The following is an 11633-nucleotide window of genomic DNA, read 5'->3' on the forward strand; positions in this document are numbered from 1 at the left end:
GATAGAATAAAGTTTTTGCAAGATTTTATTAAAAACTTGAGCAGTTACTGAAAGGCCTTTCACTTGTGTCAGTTGTGTGTATTCAAAATGTCAAATGAATTTGTCCGTAAAGGGAAATTTACTGTCATCGAAAGAAACAATTTAATTTAGAATAAACTAAAATAACTTCAACCTACTGCACGTTGTCTATCGTCTATCCTGGCGGCATAGCATAGCAAATGAAGTTAACAAAGTTATTCTAATTCATTTATTGCAATTTCATTTATTGCATTTTAAAGACAGTTGATCGAGTTAGTCCTGGCTTCAGCAGCAGGTGGAGACAACTTCGGCCGTCTGCATTGCTGATTCAATTACATGCAGCACTCGAGAGCAGATTGACAAGCGATTCGGGCATTTTACGTGCCAATTTTATGGTTGAATTGACTGGTATAAGGATCCACCATATATATAGGTTAGGTAACGTAAAATCAGTTTAATAACTAGACCTTCTTAACCAAATATTACAGGCTTCACTGCTCCGGTTGGAGAATATACGATGTCTTTAAAAAAACAATCTGGTTCATTGCGAAAGTGAGGGAGGATCCATAATGCGACACTATTTGACACATACGATGGGAAAAGGAACATCATATAATTATAAGATATCATGGGTTCTTTTCTCCGAATGGTAACACATATCAATGTGATACATATCTCCCGTCATAATGGAAGGTGTGGATTTGAACAAGCATAACTGAACAATAATAGTGGAGCCAAATCCCGTTAAATGGTTGCTTTCCAGCAACAGAACACATGACCGTTTGAATGCCCTCTCATTACTCATCCTAAAATTAACATCTAAATTTGAAATTTCAAATGCACCGGTATTTGTAAGGAGGAAAGGATTTTTTTGTTTACTTTTTTTCACAAATGGGTTCGAGAGACTTTTGTCAGTTTAATGGTAGTTTGGACTATAGGAGACAAGAAGTTGTGAAATTTTGAATTGAAAAATTCAATTTTGCCAAAAATGAATCAAACAGGACAAACAGGAAAGCCTTTAGAAAGGCTTTCGCTGGACCCGCTAAGAAAGAACAGCGAACTTCAGCCGTAGGGTAAGTCTCTTCTGAATTGACGTTCTTTTAAAGGCACAAAAAAAGCAAGAGATTATTTTTCTTGCTATCTTGGTCATAAGGTCGTTAATCTATCCTTAATGCTGCTCTTTGGCGCATTCCGGTAAATTTACATCCGTCAGTGTGAGAATTCACGATTTTTTCTGCCCCTTTGGTTGAACTTGGGAAACGAGCCAATCAAACTTCGTTTGTAACATTAGGTCATCCGTATTTGACGTCAGCATAAGGAAGGAGGTGAGGGCAATCAAGTCTGAGGCAGTTGGTATTTGGCAATTCCCCAAATATGGCTTTGTTCGTCTCTTTAGAAGTGGAAAGGTGTAGAGGTAGCTGAAAAAATATAAAACAATGTTAACTTAAATAATGCACATTAAGATAACCTAATTTAGACGCCTTTAATTTCAATATTCGTTCCATCGGACCGAAAAATACGACGGAGACATTTTGTGCACCGGAAAGTGGGTGGTTCAAGACGTACAAATCGGGTGTCTGTTTTGTTTTGCAATAAATAATTTGGGACTTCCTTATACAAGTACACCCATTTCGGCTTTGGCTCGTTTGGAAACGATTGTTCAAAGTTTTCTTGCCGTGAAAAGGTATTTTTTCTATGTAACGATGTTATATGTTATAGTTTACGTTGCGATCGGGGTATATAATTGTTTCGATTTCGAGTTTTAGTTTTGGGAGGAACCTGTGTAAAAGGCATTTAAAGCATCGGTGACTGTGCAGATTTTTTTCACATTTCGATATTTAAATCTATTATTTGATCATTATATTTCTTGATTTAGTTCGATTAAAATGGATTTGATATTGATATATTGGAACGATGGCCTATAGTTGCTATGAAATTTAGCTTTAAACATGTATTTTGATGTATCAACAAAGACAACTATCAAGTACATAATTACAGGATATATTATGTTCACTCCTATACAGTTTGCTAATATTAATCGAGAAGATTGAACAATTCCAACAATTTATGACATGCCTTTGAGCATGTTAAGTAGATATATAACTAATAGATTTGGCTGGTGCAAGAATGGTGTTAGCAAGGCCTGCAAGGGTGGGACGTGTTACGTTAAAAATCTTTGCTTACAGGACAGTTTTTCTTTGTGGATTTAGTATTACTATTACAATGTCTGGTTATCCTGGTGGACCACCTGGTGGATATCCTGGTTATCCCCCAGACCCAGTAAGTTAATTTTCTTATGTTTGTCTATGAGGATATAATTGCAATGCTGGCCCTCTGAGCGCCTGGGTACTTTGCCCCTCTCTCACCCCTCTCTCACCCCTCTTCCTGGCTTAGGTTATTTTTAGTCTGCGTGCAGTCTCTACAGAAATCATTTCCTGTATATGATTCCTGTAGAGACTGCACGCAGGCTAGGTTATTGTATGTTTGGGTTCTGGACCTTTTAAACCTTGCTGAATAAAAATAGGGGTCAACTATTAATTTTTTTCTCAATGGCATTATCCATTATTTGCCCACATTTCGGTGAAGAACTTAAGTTGATAGATCTGAGTCAGTTAAGCCCAGAATCAAATTTGGTAATGTTCTGTTTTAGTATGGTGGTTATCCACCAGCTGGTCCAGGCTTCCCGCCTGCTGCACCTGGTTATCCCTCGGCCGCACCTGGTTATCCTCCTGCTGCCCCTGGTTACCCCTCTGCTGTGCCTGGTTATCCTTCTGCAACACCTGGTTTCCCTCCAGCTGCACAGCCTGGTTATCCAGGAGGTGGTGGTAAGGAATCAAATTCAGTTTCCAAACAACTTTAGCATGAGCAAGACATTTGGGTTTGGATTAGATTGTTTAGTAAAACATAGTTAACTCTTGACCAGAGTCTAAGCCCCTCATACAATTATCCAAAACTCTTCCAATTGTATAATCAAAGATGTAAGGTACACACTAATAATATATTTTGATAGTTGATAGTTCTAGGATGGCCTAAGTGCTATTTCATTATTGATGTTTTCATGCCATTATATCAGTTAAATTAAGCAACAATACAATATTCACATCTAAACGTTTTTTATTTTAATTAATCAAGGATACATGACATAGTTTGCGTGCAAAAAGAAACAATGTTGCCTTTGCCCTTTATTTCCTTTTATAAACAAGTATAAAACCTGTTCATACCCTCACCATAGCTTCACCATGTATAGTTCACCAAGGCAAATTACACATGTATCTCTCTGTTTCTAGGTGGATATCCTCCTGCTGGTGGCTATGGTGCCCCTCCTCCAGGAGGTTTTGGTAAGTTCATACACAGCTATATATAGAGTTACTCTAAGCAAAAATTTCAGAGTTGGTGCAAAGTTTATCTTTACTCCTAAGCCACGTGATTTAGGACAACAATTTGCATGGTATACAGTTTTCTTTAAAAAGTTTAAAATTGGCATCTACAATTACAAGAATGCATTGCTGCCAGAAATTTTTTAAAAAGCAATTTGGATTTTTTTATCAGTCTTTCGGTCATTTATACTCGGTCATAATGCGTATTCTTTTACCTATTTCATGATCTAGGGTTTGGTGACTGAGTTCTTTCCTGTAGCAACAATTGAATACCATTAAACAACCCTAAATTTCATATTCTAGGAGGAGCTCCTCCGCCAGCTGGATTTGCTCCTGCACCATATGGTGGTGCCCCACCAGGAGGTGCTCCATATGGGGGTAGCCCCTATGGCCAACAACCCCCACAACAGCAGTATGGTCAGGCTCCGCCGCAGCCCGGCTATGGAAGTCAACCACCCCCTCAACAAGGTTATGGAGGTGCCCCTCCACCTCAAGGCTATGGAAGTGCCCCTCCACCTCAAGGCTATGGAAGTCATCCCCCTCATCATGGACAGCACCCTCCTCATGGACAGCACCCTCCTCCACATGGTGGTCAGCCTCCTTCACGGCCCGCGCAGCCTGTTAAGCAGCCAGCAATCACGCAATCAAAAGCCCAGACTGCGGTAAAGATTGAATCTTCCGTTTGTGAAAAGATATTCTCCTCACTATTGATATGAACGAATCTAGAGTGCCGCATTTTTTTGTTTAAAGATCCGCTTCTTCTAAGGGCACTCGCCGCAATCAGGGTACTCCGGATTACGCACTTCGATTGGCTAGATTCCCGCATGGATCTAAATATAGTAAATATAGTGTAGCGAAAAGTTTGAAGAAAATGCTGCCATTTTTGCACTCCAAACTTGTTGCTTTCAACGGTTGCGCGATTTAGGTTAATTTATAGCGAAGGTACCTATCCTTGCAGTACTCACAAATGACGTATTCGAAGACACGGTTGGATCGTATTAAAAATACTAGTCTCAATTGGCGAGAATGACCGCTCCGTTTTCCATCTTAAATATCCAAGCTTTAGTTGTGGCAATTTTCTGCTGATCAAATATTAAGAATTCAAATTTATCTTAAATAGTTTCACGGCGTTTTTAAACTCTCATGTAAACTTTCGCTTGCAAATATCAACTATATAGTTTCGATTTCGCTTGCAAAGTTTGACCAGGGATATGTTTATTTTCATTACATACTTTCCCTCTTTAGCAAACCGCTCCGCCAACAGCACAGCTCGGTAGCATGTCCTTGCAACAGGTATGTTAAATTATCCTCTTGTATTTTTTACATCATATTAGCACTTTGCATGCACCTTCGAAGAAAAAATCCTCTTTAAAGATACAAAAAAATCTCATTAATGTGTAAAAGTAGGGGGGGGGGGGGAGTTGAGTAATGTGCACAGGACATAAAAAGCAAGTTAAAGTCGAGGAGCTAGGGGACTCTCTCAGGCTCACTTTATTATAGCTACAAAAAGGGCACCCTCAAGAAAGTTTATTTACTAACAGTTTTTAAAAATCTGAGATTGGCTGCATGTATTCCCCGTATGGATAATTCACGGTGAAAGAAAATTTTATTTTATTCATTTCTGTTTTCTTTTGTGCAATAGAAAATAGACCAATAACCATCTTGTTTTGCAGAGTTTTAAAGTGCTTTTTCCACATCAATTATACGAACCTTACCAGTTTAAAGATCTAACCAGACTAAACTATTATTTGTGAAATACACTTTAAAACGCCACCTTTTAGTAAGGTTTAGGCCCTCATGTTTATGAACTTTGCCTGGAATAGTCGAATTAGAAGCGCGCAATCTCGTGCAATCTCATTTTCGTTTGATGCCGTAAAAATGCGAACATGAATTGTGATGAAATATTCAATATTTTTTATTATTTTTCCAGACGTACGGCCACGGTACAGTAAAAGGTGCGGCGCCTTTCGATTGTGAAGCAGACTGTGAAATGTTGAGGAAGGCCATGCGAGGAATGGGTAAGTGCGCGGAGACAGTCTCGTAACCAGGTGCTTAATTTTTGACAACATCTCCGGTACATTCGCTCTTCTTAACAACGCTCTTCTCGCTAATATATTTAGGAACGGACGAGCAGGCACTGATCGACATACTTGCCTCACGATCCAACGAACAACGTGTCAAAATACGATTGCAGTTTAAGACAATGTTTGGAAAGGTGGGTTCTAATATATAACCTTACGAGAACATGCCAGCCTCGAGAGCAAGACAGTTTTTTCCCTTTTTTTTCTGACAACTTTGACATTCAAAGCGTTCTTTTTTTATATGTCTTATTTTTGCATCTTCGCATAATCCTTTTTTTCTGTGACAACTTTGACACTCAAAGGCAGGTCTTGTTAATGTTTGAAATAAATATTCAGGATTTGATCAACGAGTTGAAGTCTGAGTTGAGTGGAAACTTGGAAGAATGCTTACTGGCGATGATGGAACCGAAGCATTTGTACGACGCTAAATGCCTTCGCCGTGCAATGAGGGTAATTTATTTCGTTCTGTCCCATTATCACTTCCTTGCTGTTTCTAAACTAGTGAAGTTGACCAGTCGCACTGCCACGCAACGCATGCTAATTAGTTGTGTTCAATCCTACACCTCAGGGCGCTGGCACTGATGAAGAAACATTGATCGATATCTTGTGCTCAAGAAGCAACGCGGTAAGTTGGTTTTCAGTCTTTATGTCGAGACATTTTTGTTAGGTAGTTATGCCGTCTTTCCTATACTCTTCTTACTACTCATTTCAGGACATTCAAAAGATTAAAGAGGAATACAAGACGTGTACGTATTTATAATTTCCAAGACATCAAAACTGCCATAGAAAAAAACAACGTTACATACACAGGACTCACAGTCTCGCACTAGCTCATAAATAGAAAAGCATTGTCTTTAATTCAAAAGACGCGTTTACAACATATTTTGCCGGATACAGATTTTCAAATATGTTTCAGCCTTTACTAGACTATGTTCTGATACACAGTATTAACGAGGTAATCAACGCACATATTACAACCTTGTCCGTTTATGAGAATCACATATGTGTAATTGCCAGTATATAGTGAAAGTCATACAACTTTGGTTAACTCCCTCTTCTACTTGTAAAAAAAACTTTTTATAAGTTTATTTGGTCTCTTCCACGACTATACCTATTGATTGACGTCGAATTTCATTTAATTCGTAGACTACAAGCGGGACTTGGAGAAAGATTGTGTTAGCGAGACTAGTGGACATTTCAAAAGGCTTCTCGTTTCCATGGTTCAGGTATAAATCGATTTTTAGTTATTATTAACATTTATTTGTACATACACTACGACCATGTATCAGTATTTCTTTCACTGCAAAGCTTTCTGTCCGTTAACCCACCGCAAGCTAACAGGCTATACTGTTATTTTAGGGCAACCGCGACGAAAGTGGCACAGTCGATATGGCAAAAGCCACAAAAGAAGCCAATGATTTATTCCAGGTGTGAAATTGTATTCTTTGTAGCGCACTGTTGTGTAAACTGGAGTGTTGATTCACTTAACACTGAGAGTTCAATGTGCTGTATATGAAACTGGAGTTATTGAAGAACTCCATTAGGTGAAAAAATTTCAGAGACTGATGACAAAGCGTTTTTCTATTTTTTCCCTGAGTAGTAGCGGTTTTTGTATATCTTAAAGTGAAGTCTTGGAATTTCTACACCGAATAGAAATTTCTCTTAGCTTTTATTACATAATCCAACGTTTCGGGTCAATTTGTTCGACTAAGAAAAAAATTGTTTTGGCTTGAGGCAAATACAGTCATGTTTATCGCTCCAGTTGTAACACGCAGAGATCACATCAGACTAATTATTTTATTTTTCGGTTCAGGCCGGAGAGAAGAAATGGGGAACGGACGAGTCGCGATTTAATGTTATTCTCGCTTCGAGGAGCTTCGTGCAACTTAATGCCACCTTTAATGAATATATTAAGGTAACAAAATTCTCTGTCATTGCTTCACGATATTTGCAGGTATCGTGTAATGGTTGCAATCATAAATACGGGCTACCAAATCAAAGCAGCCTCGCTGTAGATTATCAAATAATGGGATATATACCTGAGTTTCTGCAGGAGAGAAGGCTTTTTAAATCCAGCTCATTTAGGTTGCATTTCAAATGAATTTTAAAGAACAATATATAAAAATAGACAAAGGTCAGGTCTTCCACTTATAGCTTGAAATCGTCTGGGTAGACTTTTTGCAAACCAGGCATACACAGGATTTCGGGATCCACTGCTCTCGTAAAATCCGAATCTGTATAGTTAAACCAGATCCATACGCTATTTTAGGCTTAGATATTATATGTAATGCATGTAGTTCAAATTAACAAATTACCCTTTTTTTGGTATAATAGTCCAGTCATCCAAAAAATGTGCCTTTTTTGGTTTCATGTAATGACTTGTCCCAGTACTTTTTAAAAATTATTTCAGAGTTCATTCAATTCCCAGTAATCGAGATCGTGTAGCAGTCTTAGTAACTTAAACTTTTGAGCTGGCTAGGAGCGAGTCTTTTAGTAATTTCTAATCCTTAATATATTGAAATAATTGCAATATTGCCAGGTTATGAACTAGTGTTCAATGTATCGTATAATATTTTTATTTTATTTTATCAATTCAGGTTGCCCAGCGCGATATCATGAACAGTATTGACCGTGAAATGTCTGGGGATCTAAAAAGCGGCTTCAAGTGCATTGGTAATATTTCATTTGACGATAACGAAAAGGACAGCATGAACATTTTACTTCTTCGATTCATGCAGAAGATTTTGTTACTTTCACCGTTTCATAAGTTCAAGCAAAACCAACCCCAGGCAAACTAGTTCACTTGTTGTGATTGATCCTAGTTACCGAGCTTGCATGGAAAGGTCCAGGCTTGTCTCATTTAACTAAAAAGGACAGAAAGCTACCTTGTGGTGAGCCCACTGTGCCCATAACTTCATCGTCCTCGACCTTATAACCCTTGACCCTGTACTTAGTACCCTCGACCGAAAGCATATTTCATATTTCTCCTAACGCATCTTTTTCTCAATGTTTTTAAAGTGCAATGTGCTCGTAATCCAGCTGTTTACTTTGCCGAACGCCTGTGGAAGAGCATGAAGGGTGCAGGAACGAATGATTCCCTCCTCATCCGTATCGTCGTCTCACGATCAGAGGTGGGTTGAGAACGGTCGGCGTTAGATCATATCGAACTAACGTACATGACGTCATAAAATTTTCAATAACCCTAACCCTAACCGTAATTAAGATAAAGCCAGAGATACTATTACATAAGTATATGATCACTCCTATACCGGGTATGAGGGTAACAGACATTTACACTTTCGTGTACATTTATAAATGTATAAATGTATCATCATTCATCGCCATTTTTATTTTATCATTTTTATGAACCAGCTCTAGAAAGACTTCATGTAAGACTTCTGTTATTATACTTCCGTTATTGCAAAATTTATGACGATATGTACGTTAGTTCGATATGATCTAACACCGACCGTTGAGAACTTTTGTTTCCATTCGAACTATTTTTGTGGTTTCCATGTGACGTCATAGATCCCAGTAGTGATCAACTCGAAATCGAGACCCCGTAATCGGACTGAGTGAGTTCTTCACTATTTGTGGCTTTGTGCTTGGTTGCATGAAAATATGTGCAATGTGGTATCACTTGTTCACTCTTATGCCATGCATGCATAATCGTCGATACAACTCATTGAAATCACTGATTGAAATACGTGTAAAAAATCCCCAACACTGCTGGCTACGATGAGTCCACCAGACTACGATACTATACTCTCTACTAAAAGAAACTCTGAAAATTGGAGTGCTTACCATTTACATGTCAAACATATTTAAAAAATTGATTCCTAACACTAGTCGCTGCATGCATGTTTTTGTCACGTCCTCGTCATAGATTTACGGGATCTTAAACTCGCCAACCACTTCAAGAGGCAGTCAGCCAAACTTGAATACCTTGTGCGGATAGTGGATACGAGAGAAAAACTTTGCACTTGGTAGAACTATACCCGAACACGAGAGCAACTGTGCTGCGGTATACGTAACCGTGTCGCGGAGCCTTCAGCGAATTGATCCATGGCAGGCAGGATAGCTAATAGTCTCTAAGGCAGGATAGCTAATACTCCGGAGTGATCGTGTGTGGTTTTTTGTTCACGTGCGGGAAACGTGCTCAACGTTTGCGTATGTTTTGCGCCAAATGCTAAGCTGCTTTGGTCGACCAGCTGATAGGAATGCGTAGGTCTACAGCGTGATATGTTCCTAATCATATTCAAAATAGCGATCATGGCAACAATATATCTAATTATCTCAACGTGTGCGGCTAGAATGTGAGCTGGGGTTTTCTCTGCGCGAGGTGTTTTGCTCAGCACGTTGCTTTTCCGCGCGGTGAATTTCATATATTTTCTCCCACTAAAGATTTGATAGCTTGCTTGGACGACATGATGCAATTAATTGAACTTTCTATTTCATTCTGAAGAAGGTTTCAAAAAAGAAATGTGCGCCTTAATTTATTTTGTAAACAAGGACGGTCAAAACACACTCTGGTGTCTTAATTCTTCTAAGAGTTAAGACTGGAACTAATTTTAAAGAAAATGTCAAGTTATTTAGATTAATTCTTTTTTTCCTGAAAGACCTTGAAAACATGCGTATTGAAGAAGGCTGGGTGATTTATATATCAAACAAGCTTTCTGCTTTAAATCTTTTTCTCCAAGGTACAAGAAATCCGCAAACTTCTCCATGCTGCACGTCGAAATCATCAGTCTGTCTTTTCCATTTAGGTCGACATGGTTGAAATCAAACAGGAATTTTTGAACCGCTATCACAAGACCGTCTACAAGATGATCGAGGGAGATACCTCTGGCGACTACAAGAAACTTCTTATGGCTTTGGTTGGACGTAATTAGAATATTCTTCGCACAGCTTATACTCTCCGAAAACTTTGTGATTTACATATTAGCATGTCGTGCGCAACAGGTTTGCAAAGGTGCGGTGTGATTTCAATTGCTTGTGGTCTGTAGGAATTTGATGAAATATAACGCGAGAATTGCTAATCTTTATTCGTTCCTTGCCCAATTGTTACCTAGGTAATAATGTTTAGTAGAATAATAATAGTAATTTATATTCGTTCTGTTTTGTGATGCCTGCGCTCTTCGTGCGCAGTATTCTCGGTGTAAATAAAGCGGATTGTGGGATATATTTAGGTTTCCCCTGAATACAGGGCCATGCCTGTAAAATTTACTAACTTTTTTCAGACGCTGTATTATGAGTGCGATAGTCCGTATGTATAAAAGCCCTTTTCTCATTAGCATTAATACCTGATATTTTTCCTGCATTAATACAATCTACGTACTCATTTAAATTTTAAACCCTTCTGACGCAATGGGAGACCATGGCAAAGACGATTATACAAGCGTTTAATCATTCCTGTTAGCATCACGCAGATCTGAGGATCTCAAAGGAAATTAACCGATCCTCGTCCCACTTCCCCTGGCATACCACAAGCTTTGTGAGTTGCTTTGTCCGAGTTGACATTACCCTACTGAATTAGACTTCCCATCGTGAAATATTTGATTTTCTTAAACATTTTGCTGATTATCTCCCTATATATAAAGTAATCGTCTTCGTTTTTCACTGAAAATATATCTCTATACCTCGTTGTCCAGGACTGCTTGAGATTGAAATTCCGAACGCGTTGTTACATTTTGGAATTGCCGGTCAATTGGCTCAAATGTCTCTAATTGGCTTCGGAAACTTATGTGAGCCTGTATCTTGTTACGAAAAACGCTTGCCAACATCTATTCTTTAAATATAGATGACCTTTTCACTCCATTAGCCTAGCCCTTCTGGCCTTCTTGTCATTTTACGATAGGATCCTAGACAAACCTACGGGCATGTGCGCAGTGTCCCATTGGGTGGCCTTGCGCTTGCCAAATACCTGTCCCGATTCCCGAAGGTCGTTGGTTTGGAAAAAAATAGATAAAACACTTCACTGAATTAACCCTATTTTAAGGATGAAAGGTTTATTACTGAGACGACATTCGTGATTGAAGAATTTATTTAATCGGATTTTAGACAGCATTGCAAGCCGGGGTCCTTTCTTGTCTTTCTTCCGTAGCAAGCGGAAAACTGTTGGATTCTGAATCGACCATCACCAGTGACCACTCATAAA

The 11633-nt window shown here is 38.7% G+C and overlaps 1 protein-coding gene across 1 annotated transcript; it reads left to right on the forward strand.

Moving 5' to 3' along the window:
* The first annotated feature begins 1597 nt into the window (after window positions 1–1597).
* On the forward strand, window positions 1598–10593 carry LOC114520933 (annexin A4-like). Its single transcript, XM_028541281.1, has 17 exons — window positions 1598–1702; window positions 2229–2298; window positions 2669–2843; window positions 3306–3356; window positions 3699–4057; window positions 4641–4688; window positions 5326–5413; window positions 5516–5610; window positions 5813–5926; window positions 6045–6101; window positions 6189–6222; window positions 6623–6702; window positions 6836–6904; window positions 7290–7391; window positions 8074–8149; window positions 8495–8607; window positions 10243–10593. Exons 2-17 carry the CDS (start codon window positions 2242–2244, stop codon window positions 10366–10368), a joined length of 1644 nt encoding a protein of 547 aa, XP_028397082.1. The 5' UTR covers window positions 1598–1702; window positions 2229–2241; the 3' UTR covers window positions 10369–10593.
* The last annotated feature ends 1040 nt before the right edge of the window (window positions 10594–11633 follow it).

Source organism: Dendronephthya gigantea, unplaced genomic scaffold (assembly GCF_004324835.1).
Source record: "Dendronephthya gigantea isolate DGI-Jeju-01 unplaced genomic scaffold, DenGig_1.0 000018F, whole genome shotgun sequence".
NCBI classification, from domain to species: domain Eukaryota; kingdom Metazoa; phylum Cnidaria; class Anthozoa; order Malacalcyonacea; family Nephtheidae; genus Dendronephthya; species Dendronephthya gigantea.